The 18840-nt window shown below is 34.2% G+C and overlaps 1 protein-coding gene across 4 annotated transcripts in view; it reads right to left on the bottom strand.

Annotated features, from left to right (window-relative positions):
- The window catches only part of MED13 (mediator complex subunit 13), a 96594-nt gene that overhangs the window by 5897 nt on the left and 71857 nt on the right, over positions 1-18840 (bottom strand). For 3 of the 4 annotated variants that reach the window (XR_002824362.1, XR_002824361.1, XM_023732695.1), the window contains exons 17-28: positions 17217-17384; positions 14288-14511; positions 12069-12258; positions 10413-10875; positions 8954-9173; positions 8155-8346; positions 7761-7984; positions 5364-5506; positions 4694-4852; positions 4393-4578; positions 2927-3066; positions 1316-1489 (exon numbers count right to left, since the gene is read on the bottom strand). Coding sequence is in view for 2 of the 4 variants with exons in the window: in XM_023732695.1 (XP_023588463.1) it covers positions 1316-1489; positions 2927-3066; positions 4393-4578; positions 4694-4852; positions 5364-5506; positions 7761-7984; positions 8155-8346; positions 8954-9173; positions 10413-10875; positions 12069-12258; positions 14288-14511; positions 17217-17384 (2483 nt within the window). In the remaining 2 variants the exon portion in view is untranslated. Of the gene's footprint in view, positions 1-1315; positions 1490-2926; positions 3067-4392; positions 4579-4693; positions 4853-5363; positions 5507-7607; positions 7644-7696; positions 7985-8154; positions 8347-8953; positions 9174-10412; positions 10876-12068; positions 12259-14287; positions 14512-17216; positions 17385-18840 lie in introns of those variants that run through there. The other variant, XM_023732696.1, reaches the window with a different exon arrangement.

The following is an 18840-nucleotide window of genomic DNA, read 5'->3' on the forward strand; positions in this document are numbered from 1 at the left end:
CTATAGCTACCCTATAGGACAGAGTAGAACTGCCCCATAGGGTTTCCAAGGAGCAGCTGGTGGATTTGAACTGCCGACCTTTTGGTTAGCAGCCGTAGCTTGCCGTAGCTGTTAACTACTGTGCCACCAGGGCTCCAATATTGTACAGAAACTCTTTGAGAATATGTTCTTGTAATAAGATCTGTACAGAACACTGCACATCTATCAGAAGGGGAAGAACAGTCATATAATAAAACTATTACCTTGGCTGATACTCTCTAAATATATTATTTCATTAATAGGCAACTCAGACTGACTTCTGTTTGTATTCTGTTTAATCTCAAATATCATTGACTCAATGGGATGTGGTCCAGGGGTTCCCAAGATTTATAAAGGGTAGCAACAAGCTTATAGGTTCAAGTATCCATCAAAATATAAATCCGGGAAACTAAAGCAACTATCCAACTTTTACCTACAAGTAAAAATCAGTTAGCAAGCACTTAGATGAGCATGACTTATGGAATACAAATAGTCAACCTCTGGTGGGTTTATATAAGAATAAGTGAATCAGATATGAATTTATTATTTTGGAGTAATAGTAGCAGCAGCAGGAATAAACTCTGTATAAGGCTTTTGCATATTCCATTTAATTTTATAATTTATGATTTATCTCAGCCTCAGTTATATCAGTTACTAATGAATCTGCTTTGATAAATCACTGTGGATCTGAGAATATCATTATTTGAAAACCACTCAACAATTTTAATACAACAATTTACACAAAGCTAAAAGGATTTTATTTTTTTAAGGTGATAGTAAATGAAACTAAAAATCAAGTATTACTGCAAATGCTATGAATCCCTTAATCCCCAAAACGATGAAGCATAATAGGAGTGCAGTGTAATTCAAAGAATAACATACTAATCACTGAAAAATTCATATTTTAGTCTTGACTCCACTACCAATTTAGAACTTTTGACAGATGAATTTTTCTGAACTTTAAAGCACATCTATAAAACAAGAAGGTCAGACTAGAAGTTAATATAAGGTTTCTCCCAGCTCTAAAATTCTGTATGTGCTGTTGAAAATACTAACAGCATGCATCCCAGGAGTTTTCTTGACTTAAGAATAATTAACTAAAGTTCAAACTTAATTTAAGTTTAAAAATTAAGAGTTGTTTCCTAATTAGGTAATTCTCTCTGATTCATATATGGCAATATATTTAAGAACTTAAGACAAGCGCTACTTCTTTCATCAAAAAACCACTTCCTATATTTCTCAGAACTTCAAGCTGTCAATTAGCATTATTTAGGAACTGGCATAGAAATGTCAATACCTTAAGAAATAGGGGACACTGATATTGTGCTTGAGGACATGCTGACCAGAACCAGTCAGGTAATGGACCCGCTTTGGCAGTTGATACAAAGTAACCAAGGGCCAGTGGTTGCTGAAGAATATTAGTTACTTCATCATGAGATTCTGTTGAAAGTAGCCGATCAGTACCTTGACCCTTAAAAAGACAAAATTTAATGTGCGTTAGTTCATTTGATATATCTAGGCACTAGGTATTAATACAGAATGGCTAATGGGAATCAGTTTATCAATTTAAAAAATACTAAAGAATGTTGAAAGAAATCAATTGCTCGTGTATTTAGTAAGAATATCATAATTAGTAACAGCATTAGAAGAATGAGTTTTATTCTAAGAGTTTCACGAAGAAATGAATATGCCAACTGTTTAACAAGTTTGTATTATTATGCCAAACCCATGTTTGGAACGTGTGTTTGTGTGTAAACCTTTATAGCTAAGAAATACAAAATATTCAATGAAATTTCTAATATTTCCTAATATTCCCTTCTAACAATCCCTGACCACCTCCCTCACACCCCAATCCAAAAGGTGGATTTGATTTAGCATTGTTCATCTAGCACAATCTATAAAATGCAGCTAATGGTGTTTTGGAAAGCATTATGGCAACATGTAGAGACAACTATTACATGATATTCATATCCATTTGTGTAGTCATTGTATTTCTTGCTATTTATTTTAAGGAAATAGATAAAAGAGAAAAAATGATATGCATTAAAATGTTATTTCAGCTTTACCTATAACAAAAAATACTTAAATGTCCAGCATTTTGGCAATGATATAACAAATTATGATGTAGCAACAATGTAATGTTAAAAATCTGACTATAATTATTAAAAGCTGCAATATCAATACATGTGGAAGGAAGGTAATTTGCTATAAGTAAATATGGTTTTTATTAAGGTGATGGGATTACTGGTGCTTTTCCTTAAATTATTTTTCAGTAATTTCATTTCTTTCCAGTTAACAGAAGAAGGACAAACGCAGAACAAGACTGGACAAAGGTCCTTTCATACTTTAAAATGACAGGTTCTAAATATGTGCATAGTACAATAACCAAATAACCACTATATATAATTTCACCCACATGAAGATATGTTATTTAATGAAGCCTAATTAGTCAAACAGAAAGACAAGACAGATTACTTTTCTTAACTGCTTTAAAAAGGTGGGGTGTCCTGTACTGTATGTTTTCTTACAAGAAAAGTAATATTTCTATTATGTTCCCTGTCACAGCCCTCATATGAATGGCAGCTCTTAGAGCCATATACTGATTTGCAGATATTATGATCCTACAGATGAGTAGAAGCTATAATGAAGTGGCAGGAAAACTACCAAAGAAGGGGTAATGCTAAGTAGTCTAGAAAATACAGAGTCAGAGAAAGCAGAGCCCTAGAAACCCTCTTAATGAAGTACAATTCAAAATATTGATGCCTATGAGACAGAAGTGCATGAATGCGCTGTTAATTTCACTAGCTAATTTCTAAGGAAAAAGTAGTATTTGACTTCATATATCAATCCATTACTAGGTTAATGCATGACACTTAGACAAAGTGAACTTTTATAACAGAGTTATTACCTTGCCAGTATCACCTCCATGCGGGTAATGAGATCCTGGAGAATGTACAGGGGACACCGTTGGAGAGGCAGGAAGGATACTAATGATATCAGGGTCAAGATCATCTGGTGTGTCTAACAAATCAAAGATACCTATTCCATCTATACACAGGAAAGAAGAAAATTAAATATTCCACTTTCCATATCCCATGTTCATTTACAGGACAGGGTTAAAATAAATTAATACATTTTAACCAAAATGGGTCAATTTAACCAAAATTTACTACCATGTGCTAAGTATTGTGCTAGGAGCCATATATACAATTATGTGGTCAAGTGAAAGATCCTGAGATGGGGAAATTATCCTGGATTATGCAAGTGGGCCCAATGTAAAAGGGTCCTTATAAAAGGGAGATAGTAGGGTTAGTCAGTGAAGGAGTTGTGACAACACTAAACTGCTGGCTTTGAAGATGGAGGAAGGAGTCACAGACTACTCACGATTGATAATTTATGCTTTGATATTAAGTAAAATAATCAAGGTATTGGTTAACACATTAGAAGAAGAGGAGAATAATTACTAACCATACTTGTGACTTTAAAGATGTGGCATTTCCTAAGGTAGCCAGGCGTGAGAATGGAATATCCTTTATTTTCTACTAAAGTGCAATCTATAACTTCTTCTAGAAAAATTGTATCTCTACTGGAAGTGTAAATAAATTACTATTGTTTTTGGTAAATCAAAATTAAAAATGATGGACATAAAATAAACTACAAAGTATATATACTGGTAACTCACAGCACAGGCATATACCTGTACAAATTTTATGATCAACTGTTGCCTTCTAAACTGAGTAAACATTTATGGGATAATTCATAACATGAATTCTGGTATCAACAAGGTAGAAGGATGGCTGCATTAGTTTCCTGCTGCTACTATGACCAATTACCACACATCTGAGGCTTAAAACAACACATTTATCTCTTACATAAGTCTAAAATCAGTTTCATTGGGCCAAACTCCAGGTGTTAGCAGGGTCATGCTCCTTCTGGAGGTTCTAAAGGAGAAACCGTTTCCTTGCCTTTTCCAGCGTCTAGAACTATATTCCATGCATTCCTTGGCTCATGGCCCTTTCCTCCATCTTCAAAGACAGTGGCATAGTATCTTCTTTCTCTGACTCTACCTCTCCCTGTGTCTGTTACATGGCCTTCTTCTCTTGTGTGTGTGACCAAATATTCCTCTACCTCACTCTTATAAGGACACACAGGATTGTATTTAGGGTCTACCTGGATAATCCAGGATAATCTCCCCATATCAAGATACTTAGCTTGATTACATCTGCAAAGTCCTTTTTTTGTTTGCCATAGAAGGTAATATTCACAGGTTTCAGGGGTTAGGATATGGATCTTTTGGGGAGGCCATTATTCAGCCTACCACAGTGGTCAAGCCTTATTTTACAGTTACAAACCTTTTAAGAACAATTCACCTACCATTGTTGGGATTGAAAGCCAAGTCCAAATTTTCAGTGGTGTAAGTAGCTGAAGCTACTTGCACAGAAGCAGAAGTAGGGAACACAAGTATATGAGTACACGATGTATCCTGTGGGGTATTTAGCTGAGATGTCTGCATGTTTAGAGTGGTGCTCCTTCCAAAAACAGAACCAGTTGACACAGAATCTGAAAAGAGAATGAAAGGCATTTTTTCTTTTTAATAAACAAAGAATAAGTTTTATATAGTTAAAAACTTAAGTGCATGAAGAATTAAATCTGATGTGAGCTAAAAATAGCTAACCTGGCATAATAACAAAAGAGCCTTGGGGTTCCATTGCTACCAAGCAAGCACTGAGAATGCTAGGAGAGTCTGCAGCAGATATACCACACATTCTACACATATCTTTGAGCCTTTTGCTTAGAGACTGCAAGTTTCGACGACTCAGCAAACAGCTCCAATCTGTGGGTATCAATAGTAAAACAACAATATTCAAAGAATCAGCATTGGTTAACACCCAGCAGAACCAAAATTAAAACATAAAAGTAGTATTTAATGTTTTTAAAATTAGTGTATTCCTCAAACTGGAGTCATTATCAAGCTAAAAATCTCTCATTATTGATGCTACTCAATATCCTTTATCTACCTAAACTTTAGGGTTCAATTAGTATCTGCTGAACAGGGGATGAGTTCAATAATAAGCTGAAAGCAAAAAAACTGGAAGTCAACAAATAATAGCAGTAATAACAGATATTAAAATTGCAAAACAGTACAACATCCTTTTAAAATTTGAAATAAGCTATTTGTGGCCTGGACCTATGTGGTTCCTAATTAAAAAAAATTAAAAAACAGCTTTTACTGATAACCTTTGCATTATGTTCTATATACTCAGATGTGGTCTGAACAGTGTGTGAATTTACCAAAAAACAGAAATTTAAGTACTAAATAGTAAAAGCACAAAGCACAATTTTACCTTTTAATTCTCCATGACCAATCCTTCCTAGCCGACCAATTACAACTCTCCACGGTAATGAACTCATTTGTATAAGTCCTAAGCACCACTCCCACAGTTTCTGTAGACCAAATCTTCGAGCTGAACCTTTTTTCCGACGAGCCCTAAAATATGGAATAAAGAGACAGTCATAAATGTTTCTAAAACTTTAATCGTGACATTTCAAGAGAGCTCAAAATTGTGAAAAACTGGTCCCTTAAGTTTAATGCTTGATACCTTTTACACAAGTCCTGTGTTTGTCATGCTAATTTCTAATACACATTAAAATACATACATAACTTAAAATTTAAAAAAATGTTTGTCCAATCACCACCTAAATTTACCAGAAATACTGCTTTTCCTGAAAGGTTGGCAAAGTTTTTCTGTAAAGGGCCAGACAGTAAATTTTTTAAGCTTTGTGGGCCATAGAGATTCTGTTACAATGACTCAACTCTACTGTTGCAGCAGGAACAGCAACTGGGTACAACCAGATTTGGTGGACCCCTACTCTATACTTTAGGTTGAAGAATGCCCATACGTCTCAGAACAAACAAAATTGTTGTATTTTTCTGCATACGTTTTCTGTATTAGGCAAGTATAAAACATAAGCACTCTGTGGCTGAGCAACAGTAGCTACAATTTATTGAATACTCACTATGTACCAAGCACTGTATCCAGTCCCTTTACATGTAATACCTCATTTCATCCTAGCAACTCTATGAGGCAGATAAAATTATCCTCCCAATTTTACAGAGAAGCAACCTATAGCTCAGTTGACAAAAATATTTTTCCCAAGGTTACACAGCCAGTATAAGTAGCAGAGTTGGGAACTGAAGTCAGGTCTCTCTGACTCCAGAGTTGGACCTCTTATCTCCCTCCTACTTTCAATAAAATGGCAATACTATCTTGATAATGAAAAAGGTGATATTATTCTTTCTTGGCTTTCTTTTTCATCCTTCAGAGATAAGCATACCCATATAGAAGATGACTCCATTAGCACATCTATGCCATAAAAATTTCAAAACTATCAAGGAAATAAGATATGAAGCACTATTCTAAGGTCTGTAATGTAATCTATAAATCTTTATAACCAATAATATAAAACTAATATGTTTCTATATTCTGCCTCCCTAGCACCACTAAACTTAATAATCATTAAGTATATCTGCACATAACCAATTTCTGAATTGAAAGGAACACAGCCTCTATATAATAAGAAAAATAAAGGTTTGAACCAAATGTTAAAACTGAAAATTATTTCATGGATTTGCTTTTCAGGTTCTCTTCAGCAGTGATCATTAGCATTGAAATATGTTACTAGAAAATATCTGTTAAGTGATAACCCAATAAGCTCACCTGCTGTAACCTGCAATAGCTTTCATAACTGGCCATAATATCTAATTACTGCCCAGAAGAATTCTAAAAAGAAAGCCACCTTTTTCAGACAACACCTCAACATTTAAATGTTAACATTTTCAGTCAACAACTTTAGTAAAGAAGTTAACTCACTCAGTCAGAGGGTATATTTTAGATGATACATGAAAAAATGTATAGATACTTTACTAGACTCTTTTTTCTTTTTTTTAACTAGATTCTTTTTTTTAATTGCAGAAGTGGCTTTCTAGTTCCATGTTTCACAGCATTTCAGGCTAAAATCATTGCCTCAAGCTTTATGACACAGAATTTAAGAACTTTAATCTCTTTTGTCTATGCAACAGAGAGAAATCAAAATTATTTTTAATTATCTTAATTACACAGTATAGTCACTACAGAAAACAAGGAAAAGCACCTACAATCCTATCGTAACATTTTAATGCATATTAACTATCCAAATAGTCTTCTATTCGTTAAAAATGGAATATACACTATATATAAACCGAAAACCAAACACACTACCATCAAGTTGATACTGACTCATAGCAACCCTACGGGGCAGAGTAGAACTGCCCCACAGGGTTTCCAGGAAGTAGCTGGTAGATCTGAATGGTCAACCTTTTGGTTAGCAGCCACAGCTCTTAACCACTGCGCCACCAAGGGTCTATATACTTTATAAAAAAGACCAAACCCCTTGCTGTCAAGTCGATTCCAACTCATAACAACCCCGCAAGGTTTCCAAGGCTGTAAATAAAGAAGCAGACTGCTGCATCTTTCTCCCATGAAGATACTGGTGGTTTTGAACTGCCGACCTTTTGGTTAGCAGTCAATCACCCTAACCACTGCACCACCAGGGCTCCAATATACCATATACATACATATATTTTTTAAACATTTATATTTATATAAATTAATCTGAGGGGGTTCCATATACTGTATACATACATTTATATTTATATAAATTAATTTTTTTAACAGATGATACATTTAGGGAAATTTAAGTACCTATTTGGAACATCGATGTTAATGATACAAGTTTCTAAAAGTTCTCCATATAGATCTGTGCAAGATGCAAGAATCCATCTTTGATCATGTGATAAACAGTAGCCTACAAAAAGAACATTGTATTTCTGACCAGCTTCTCCAAAAGTTTCTCCGAGCTCTGTCTGTTTGTCCTTCACTGGAGCCAGAATAAAAGGAGGCGTATAAAGTCGAATACACTCTGGTCTCTGTAAAATAAAAAATTAAGGTATGGTACTATACAACCATAGAAAAATCTTCTGTTGAATATGTGATAGATTATTTACTCAATTATACTTGGAAAATGAGATCTAAACAAAGAATTCCACTTAGTTTTGCATAAAATCATAAAACGTACAGTCATGGAAAACATACTTACATCAGGACTTTTAAGAGCAGTTTCCATGGCTAAACCTGGACCAAAACCAGTTAATGTTTTCACATTGGTTGATGTTGGAAGTGGTCTCCGACACTGGGTAAAGGCCGAAAAAGCCAGAGATTTTAAATGCTGGGTATAGATTTGCCTATCTTCATGCTTCACAGGTTGCAACAGGTACTGACAAGGAACAATCTAAGAATTACAGGCAAATATTACAAACGTTAAACTTGCAATAAGAGAATAAAAAGAACTGTGGGTCCAAAAACTCTCCTAAAAACTTTTTACTAGAAAGTTTAAACAAAACCTTAATATACATGATAAGCTAAAGAATTATGTTTTCTTGTCTATTATAGTGGTTTTTAATAAATGTCAATTTTGCCAATCGGCCTAGAACTAAAGGTCTATTTAAAAATCTTTAAAAACTGCTATACAGTTAGTACTGCCATTTCTTAGTCTTGAAGTCTATAAAATGAATAAAATCTCCGTAAAGAACCTAACTTGGTTAATTTCTTTTTACTTTTGCTTGCAATCTGTTTTACTTAGAACTCCAGCTTATATAGAGATCCGTGCTACATTTTTTTACTCCGCATTATTACTGTGGTATGACTGTAAAGTTTATCTTTTCTAAACTCTCTAAGATTTCTCTTATATATCTAAAATATCACTTAAAGTAAAATCCATATAATAGAAGTTGGTTTTTAGAAAATCAATTTGAATATAGAAAAGTAGTATCTCTGAAATTTCTGTCAACATCAAACTATTTTACATACATTTAGCTCGCAGCATTTATCATTCTTACCTGTACAGAAACAGTACTCTTGATATGAGGAGGGAGAGTCTGGACCATTTCCAGAAAGCATCGAAGTAGCCCCAAAGTCCATACATTAGAAGAGTTAGTGCTCTCATCTTTATTTTCATATGTAAAAGGATCAATTATATAAACGACAATTGCAGGTGGATAGGTGATTGCATGTGAATCACCATCTGTGGGGATTCCAACTTTATCCCGATCCATTGTGCTAAAATTTGAGGTAGAAATAAGACAGAAGAGGAAAAAAACTGTAGTGTGTTTGCCTGGGGTAGCATCAATGCAGTTTCATATCGCACCCCTCCACTTTTTTTTGGTGGGGGATGGCAGAGAGCCTCTCTGAAAATAAGGGATGGCTGTTTCTCCCAAAAGAGAACCATAAACATACAGTTTCAGGGTATACAAAGACCTTAGGTTAAGGTTAAGACTTCTTGCATTTAAAAAACAAAAAGAAAGAAATAGAATTCTTAAAACCATAGAATATAAGAAAATGCAAGAGAGTTTAGTATTAAGACATAAAATTGAGACAGAGATAAGTTAAATGACCTGCCCAAGGTCACAAAGCTGGCTAGAAGTAGAGTGAGATCAGAAGGAAACCAGATTTCCAGACTTAGTCAATATTCTCCTACATTTTTGGACTATATACATTCATTGACTTCAACAGTGATTAAGCTTCATTCTTTGATGTGTGATTTGATTTCTTAAAACTTCAAAATTTATTTAGATGTTCAAGAAGGGTGGATCAATTTGGATAATTGTTTTTCGCCACATATATGAGTGTTGACTTTGGGCAAAACTGTGTCCTGGTAGCTGAAAGATATGATCAAGCTCAGGATGACTTAACCTATAAATCAAAAGGGAAGCTCACTCAATACCTTCATTATAAAAAGAATAATAAAAGAGGTGTCATCAACACTGTTGTCATTATAAATAACTTGAGTGCTTAGAAGCACTGTATACTTCATGTATATCATGTCACATTACTTCTATTTTACAGATAAGGAAACATGCTCAGAAAGATTAAATAATTTTCCAAAAGTCACATAGCCAGTAAATGGAAGAGCTGAGACTCAAACTCTGGTATGACTCTAAAGTCTCTGAACAGGCCAGCATAATAGTGACTTCTCAATCATTAAGATGATGTGCATAGGCTAATCTACTTGACAGCTATGATGCAGGACAGATTTAAACATCATATGGATAGTTAAACTAAAGACTTAAGATGTCTTAATTCCCATCCTAAGATTCTAGGATTCTATAATAAAGACTTTCTGAAGACTTCTCATTGTAATTTGTATTTAAATAGTTGATAACATTATAAAAACTAAAATTTCAAGGATAAGATAAAAAACAAGCTCTTTATATTCATTCAAAACAATGACTGTCCTATTTAGGAAAAAAGACATCATAGTGTTTATATTTCTGCAAAGATCAGAATTTTTAAAGGTACCTTTCAGACACATCAGGATGGGGCTGAGTGGTAAGCAAAGATGACTCTCCAGAAATCCCAGCTGTCTGTAGAGCTGATGCCTGTTGCCCTCCTAGCTGGCCATTCTGAACTGTAGTTGTTTGTGTAGACATGGATCCTGCAGCACTACTGTTCATACTGCCAAAGGGTGGAAATGAAGGTAGTTTATTTGATGATACTCCACTATTCAAACTGGAGGATGATGAAGATGAAGCTGAAGTTGTGGTCAAAGTTGAGTTAGCTGTGGCAACTGAAGAAGACATGGCACCACCTGAAGTCAACGTCATAGTGTTACTCACTGCAGATGCTAGGGTGGTGGATGGAGTGTTAGCATTTCCAGTATTTGTCATCTGAGGTGGAGTAATCAAAGACTGACTTGCAGGGACAACTAAATTTGGCTGAGAAAGTAGAGAGCTGTCCAATGGCTGGGAAGCAAGATAAGGACCTAAAGATAATAAAAATCACATTCAGGATATTGTGATTATTTACTTCAGTGATTGGTATATATATATATTTTTAATTGTACTACGTGAAAAAACAATAATCTAGTTGATGCTTTCTTACTAATTTACTCTCCCTAACTTGCTTGTTAGGACACTAGCATTCTATTTTCCCCTAGAAACAGAAGAAACTCATTTAAAATGGAATTTTGAAAGTAAACCAGCATTTTCACACAAATTAAAGAAATGGTTATTATGAAAATGAAATAAAATTCTATTTCCTAGGCATAATTAATTAAATAACAGTATCTAGCATATTTTCAAACCATTCAAAGAGTTTCTAAATCACAAGTTCAGTAAATACTACGTTGTTGTTGCTGTTATGTGCCGTTGAGTCAATTCTGACGCACAGTGACCCTGTAAGACAGTAAAACTGCCCCATAGAGTTTCCTAGGCTGTAATCTTTACAGGAGTAGATCGCCAGGTCTTTTCTCCGGAGGAGCGGCTGGTAGTTTCAAACTGCCGACCTTTAGGTTAGCAGCCAAACGCTTTAACCACTGTGCAACCAGGTCTCCTTAAATATTGACTATAATGGGAGCGAATTATAATATAAAATGGTATAATCTTATCATAAGGTTCAAAGTATAGGAATGTCTAGTAAGATTCAATATTTTGGTTCTACGTTCTTTACGATTAAAGTCTAAAGTAAGCCTACTGATAATTTAATTCGAGAGTGTTAAAAGCAAGTTTTAAATGGCTGCCATTTTCTTAGCTCTAACAAGGAACTAATTCTTGGTGCTGAGGTAATGACAGATTATTTTACCTCTAAACCATTAATAAATCAAGACTCTTAATGTTACTAAATTTAATAAAAATGCAAATTCATCAGACCCTACAGAAACAACAAAAATGGAACTGTTTCTAACCCGCAATTCCTTCCTTCCTGATGGGATCCATATACCAAGGACCAGCAAACTTTTTCAATAAAGGCTCAGATGATAAATATTTTAGCCGTTGTGGGACACAGAGTCTCTGTCACAACCACTCAGCTCTGATATTATAGCACAAAAGCAGGCACAGACAGTATAAACAAATGAGGGTGGCTATGTTTCAATAAAATTTTATTTACAAAAACAGCTGGTGAACCAAGCCTTACTTTGGTAACAATGCCATTATACAGTAAATACAAATTTAATACCTAGGTCATATCTGCAGACTTGTGCATAAAGTTTGAGTTTAGAAAATGCTTCATTGTTACCATCAGCTGCCTGAGAAAACCATTCTGCTACCAAATTTTCTGATAGTTTCTTTGATGCAGTAGATCCAACTCTCATGATCCCATCCGTCAACAGTCGTGAAATAGGTCTATGTTGACCCAATCGACAGGACTACAAATATACATATAGAAAGCAGAAGTGGTGAATTTATTATATTTGGGTACATATCATAAAACAAACCATTTAAGTTATTTAAAAAAAGCTTAATTGTTTATAATTAACATTTGGGATAAAAATGTCAAGGGTGAAATGGTATCATAGATCTTTTTTCCTTTTTGCATTAAAAATTCATTAATTTTCTTTCAAAATTAAAATAATACCTCTAATGAAAATAAAACACTCAGATAATAATAATAGCACCAGAATCATTTGGTTGGAATAATGTACACTTGCAGAATACAGAAATAAGTAATACAGTCATTTTAAATTGTACATCTATGCTAATTTTTTTGTTTCTAGATTTTACTTATTTTGTTGTTGTTGAGAATATACACAGCAAAACATATACCAATTAACAGTTTCTACATGTACAATTTAATGACATTGATTACATTCTTCAAATTGGGCAACCATTTTCACCCTCCTTTTCTGAGTTGTTTCTCTCCCATTAACATGAACTCACTGCCCCCTTAAGGTTCCTATCTAATCTTTCAAGTTGTTGTTGTCAATTTCATCCCCTATAGATAGTTCTTAAAAGAGCATAATGCTCAAGGCAGGTATTTTTTTTACTGTTAAGCTAAACTACTGTTTGATTTTAAGATGACTTCAGGGGATATTTTTGGTTTAAGGTTTAAAGATTATCTCAGGGCAATAGTTTCAGGGGTTCATCAACCCCCCAATGGCTCCAGAAAGTCTAGAGTCCATGAGATTTGAAATTCTGCATTTTCCCCCTTTTGATCAGGAATCTTCTATGGAATCTTTAATCAAAATGTTCAGTAATAGTAGCCGGGCACCATCCAGTTCCTCTGGTCTCACGGCAAAGGAAGTGGCTATTCATGGAGGCAATTAGCCAAACATTCCTGCCCAACTCTTTTATATATATATATATATATATATGTATTCTATGACTGATATATATATATGTGTGTCAGAGTGTGTATATAATTCTTATATATATATATTTTGTATATAAATATGTATATTTATCTATATCTGCAAGTCAAAGCAAAATAAAAATTAGTATATAAATACAGTTAAAGATGGTCCTATATACTTCCCAGCTTTCCACAAAGTGTGTTCTGTGAGCCACTGATATTTGTTACAAGAAGCCCAATGTCAAAAAAGTTTGTAACACTGGATTAAGCAAATTTAGAGGATTTCTTTATTGCCAAGGCTTTTCATAACCTACTATGAATTGTGAATCTCTAAAAGAATAATATAATACAAAATGTTTCTCTAAACTTATTTAACTGTGGAACCCTTTTTCTGGAAGAACTTTGCAGGATTAGTATTCCATGTAACATTCTTAGGGAAATGTTTATACAAAATACACTACATATACCTTGTAAGTAAATGGAAAATTAATAAGGAGCTAAACCAGTACAGAATAACAATTCAGATTGTAAAAGAAAGTTAAAAACTGGATCCCCAAGCATTTATGGGAAAAGACAGGTATAACGAACTAATGTTTTATATCCCATAGCACTTATAATTTTAAATTACTGGGCTCAATGATGGATATAACATAAGAATTATAATTTAAAAGATCAATCAAGAATTTCAGAACTGAAATGGGTATTAGAAAGATCTTGCAGGGCTTTATTTTATATATGAGGAAACTGAGGCTGAGTGTCATAGAGAATCAGGATTAAATTTTTATAAATGTAATTTTTTCCTGACTATGTAACAATGCTACCCTTTTTTTCAGAAAAGGAGGTAACCTTAAAAGGGTCATATACCCTCCGGGTTTTTTCCCCAGTATGGCGATTCCTACTGTGACTCACAGCACGCACATCTATCATAGGGTCTGGGACAAACTCTGGAAAGAATATAACTGGCCAGTATAAGAACTAAACATCTAGTCTGTAATCAGTATAACTCTGATCCAATCAACTGATCTAATCTGCTTGATATAGTTGATACACAAAAATTCAAATCATAAGGTAGTTTTAAAATGCCACCTCTTTTTAAGAAAACTTACCTCATATATTGCAGTAAGATCTCTAAAAAAGCTTTTGGCTCCATTCAACAAAGCTTCATTCTCTGGACATAGTACAACATAGGCTATATCTCTTTGAGATCCATAGGGTTCCAGCATAAGTCTCTCCCAATAAGGGAGAGCAAATGGAGAAAGCACCAGAAAATCGTAATCATAACCCAACAAAAACGTGGGAATTGGCAGTGGTTCCGGGGATTCATCAGTTCCTAAATAAAACGAACATATTTTAAGAAAACACCTAAAAGCAGTTTTCAAAAAAGCAACTTCAAAAGTCAAAAGTTATTGGAGTCATTATTAGTAAAAATATTTGAATAAAGGCAAAAACACCTAATGCCAGTTCCTGAGACTTTTCAAATGGTCTCTATAAAACATATTTGCTTTTACCTTAACTTAAATGTTAAAAAAAAAAAAAAAAAAAATTTAACTTAAAGAGAGAAAAAACTATATACGGATAATAAGAAAACATGGGAGGGGGCTTTGCTTTATTTTTCATAAATTTGGACTGGGGAAGGCCTTTCTAGTCATAACATAAAAACTAACAATTAAAAAAATTATTAATCTGACTATACAAAATTAAAATACAAATGAAAAAACACACCATAAACAAAGTCAAAAGATTAACAAATTGGAAAAAATATCTGAAATGCATAAAACAAAAGGTTAATTTCCTTAACATATTAATGGGACCTATAAATCCATAAAATGACCAACATCTTAATTTTAAAAATGGGAAAAGGATATATATACAAAGTTTCCAGAAATAGAAATATCTCTTATCATAAAAAGATGCTCAATCTCATAAGCAATTTAAAACTAATAACAGAAAAGAATTATAATGTTTACTGTGTGCTATATACTATTTAAAGTTCTTTGCATATATTAACTCATTTAATCCTCACAGAAACTATGTAAGGCAGATACTATTATTAACCTCATTTTAGAAATGAGAAAACAGGAAGGGATAAGTTAAGCAACTTGTTCAGTATTAAACAAGAAGTGGCACACCAAGGCTTTGAACCCAGGAAGTCTAGTATCACAGTCTGTGTTATTCTACCTCTCAAACTATAATGAAATACCATTTTTCACCCATCTACTCAGCACCCCACTGGCAAGGAACTGGGAAACTGAACTGCTGGAAGTTTAATCTGATATTGTAGAGAGTAATTTGGCAATATTAAAAAAATATATATACACTTATGCTTTAACCTAGGGATGTTTATTTACATTATTGAAAAATGGTTGTGATAATAATGATGTAAACAACCTATATATCCATAAACAGGGGACTGGTAAAATAAATTATCATACGTAAAAAATAATGGAATATATCAGCCATTAAAAAAAAAAAGATAGCTCTATATGTACTGATCAAAATGATCTCCAAACTCAGCAAACTGCAGGATAGTGTTGAGCATAATCAAGAAGTTCAAATTGAAGAAACGGAAAATCAGCTCTCATGACCAAGTTAATTTAGCATGAAACTATAATTGATAGTAACAGTATAAAATGTACAAGCACCAGTTAAACCTCTCCTCCAACATTAATAGCTTCCTTGCTTCAGAATCACCATGGAAGAGGGTGTTCTTATTCAATTAAGATGATGTCAAGTTTGGGGCTGGGCAAATGTTTGTGTGGCCTCCTTCAACTAGTTGTTGTGATGTTATTGTTTATTAATTAATTAGAACACAGTGTTTTTCTTCAAAAAACAAATAAAATGAAAACAGAAGTATATATAATATGCTATTTTGGTTTTAAAAAGAATGTAAAAAATTTAAATTAAAAAAACATTATTGTAACCTGCATTTTCCACCAAATGTCAGAGTTGTGTGTGTGTGAGAGAGAGGGAGAGAGACATTTAAATTATTTAGTCATTAATTAAGGGAGAAAAAATATATTTAAGTCTACTACTTCTATACATAATGCATTCTGAAATCATTTACAGAAGTCAGATTTCAATCTTAAGAAGTCTTACAAATATATTTTAAAGATCCAATTAAACACCGTCTTTCAGAGATATTCAACAGATATTAAGCACTCTAATGTTCTTTTCCATCAGTACCAATACCAGCTGTCATCGAGTCAATTCCAATTCATGGTGACCCCGTGTGTGTCAGAGCAGAACTGTGCTCTGTAAGGTTTTCAATGGCTGATTTTTCAGTAGTAGTCTGCCAGGCCTTTCTTCCAAGGTGCCTCTGGGTGGACTCAAACCTCCAACCTTCCAGTTAGCATCTGAGCGTGTTAAATGTTTGCACCTACCAGGGACTTCATCACAACAGACCATAAATCCACTGTGTACCATATGGTCACTATTCATTTGCTAATCCTGTCACAACTAGTAAATTTTTGTCTCTGTCTTAATTACTTTTTTAATAGAGACCCTGGAGGCTTTTATCACTAATACCCCTCTCTTATTCTCACAATTTCCATCCAATTTTGTAAAATAATAATTTAAAACAAAAGTGGTTTTCAGACTTTTTAAAAATGTAGGCCCTTTTTAAAAATGTAGGCAGCAGAACCCTTTCTTCATATACTATCTTACCGGGAAGACCAATATGTAAAAACAGATCTAAGTGAAATTGTTCTTTTTGAAGTGGGGTTGACCACACTGGCTTTAAGTCAAGAATTAGCCAACAAAACACCTAAGGAAGACCAAGGTGGATATTACGGAGCCCTGGTGGTGCAGTGGTTAACAGCTACAGCTGCTAACCAAAAGGTCGGCAGTTCGAATTCACCAGCCACTCCTTGGAAACCCTATGGGGCAGTTTTACGCTGGCCTATAGGGTCACTATGAGTCAGAATCAACTTGATGGAAACGGGTTTTTTCTTTTCATGTGGATATTTGGTTGGGCACAGAAATATCAGGATTGATAAAAAAAAATCAGTCATTTCATATTATTATTAATTTACTTACCGTAAGAGCCTCGGCCAGCCATTTTATGAAATTGTTGCCAAGTGAGAGGACCCTGAACCCCCCAAGGCCTTACTGTTCTTTTTTTCTGAATAGCATCCTGAAGAATTGGCTGAAGAGATAGGAGCATTCGAAGTATATCCTGTGAGCACTGCATACTCACATCTACAACTATTTTTAAAAAAAAAAAGTCAGTAAGAATTGCTAATGCCAAGACAAAGAAAAAATAAAATTTTAAGATAAACCTAGGGAACTTCAGCTCTTCATCATCAAGAAAAATAAGTGTCTGCTTGTGCAGAGAACTGTATTAAGTTCTATATAAAATGATCTGTAGAAATGGTTTTTCTAGATACTTACAACGAAAAAAACACATAATTTAAAAAAAAGTCCTTCCAATTCAACTCCATAATATTAATCATTTATTAGCTGATTACCCCATTTATAAATAAATCAAATAAATTCCTTTCTTGCTGCATTTATTTTTGTTGTTTTTGGTGCTTACAGGTATCTTACCAGAAAGAATTCTGCTTACACTGAAATTAGTTGTAAATTATGTTCCTTAATTACCACCACTATGGTAAAATTATCAGATAGGTAAGGCTGGTCATAACGATTAAAGTTTAATTTTGTAAAAACAGTGAACTGTAACATCTCTAAAATACAGAACTTGCACATTAAACACATAAACTTGTTCAAACTTAAAAAGTGTTATGTTATCTACAGATATTTTATAAACCTACTTTACAGATTACCAAATTATCATGACCTGCATGTCTGACCAACTATCAAAATGAGTATGAAAGATACTGCTCTTAAATATCAAATGGCTAAAGAAACTACTAAATGATACTAGTGTAACTAATCTGTCCCTTAATATGGTTCAGCTGTACCAATAGACTTATTTGCATATACTGTTATATTAAATCATTCAATCTTAATTCATTATTACCTCTGCTAATTAATAATTTCTGGCTTTAAATTTCTTCTAGAGAACTAGAAGTAATTTAATTTCAAATACATTGCTTAATAACTATTATGCTTAAGTAAACTATCATGTTACAGTAATCAAGACAGCCTGTGCAGTATAGTGAATTACTTAATATGGCCCTTCTAGCCATAGTCTTTGTGACTCCCACTGGGTAGGTCTATGCAAATAAGGTTCTTGCGGCCCACAAGGGGAATTTGACAGCACTGCTAATAATGCAAATTAGGTACATGGAACCCCTGTGGGGATATGACCATGCAAATAAGGCACATGGAACCCTAACGAGGGGATTGGTCAGTTCTGCCGTCCTGCTAGGCTAAAAGGAAGTGAATCCCAGAAGCAAAAATGGAGGGACCTTCCTACCACCAAGAAGAAGAAGAGCTGGGGGCAGATCGTGTCCTTGGGACCCAGGGTCCCTGTGCTGAGAACCTCCCACACCAGGAGACAGATAGATAGCTGTAACCCGGAGACTGGGAGGCGTGGCAGCAAGCACGGCAGAATACAGTGGCAGAGAAACAGCAGCAGCAGAACCAGAAGACCAATATGATACAGTGTGATGGGCTTCTTGGCACACCAAACAAGGCGGCTACAGTGGGTGTGCCAACCCACAGAGTGAGACAGCTGAGCACCTTCAGGCCAAGA

This window comes from Trichechus manatus, unplaced genomic scaffold (genome assembly GCF_000243295.1).
Source record: "Trichechus manatus latirostris isolate Lorelei unplaced genomic scaffold, TriManLat1.0 scaffold00054, whole genome shotgun sequence".
NCBI classification, from domain to species: Eukaryota; Metazoa; Chordata; class Mammalia; order Sirenia; family Trichechidae; genus Trichechus; species Trichechus manatus.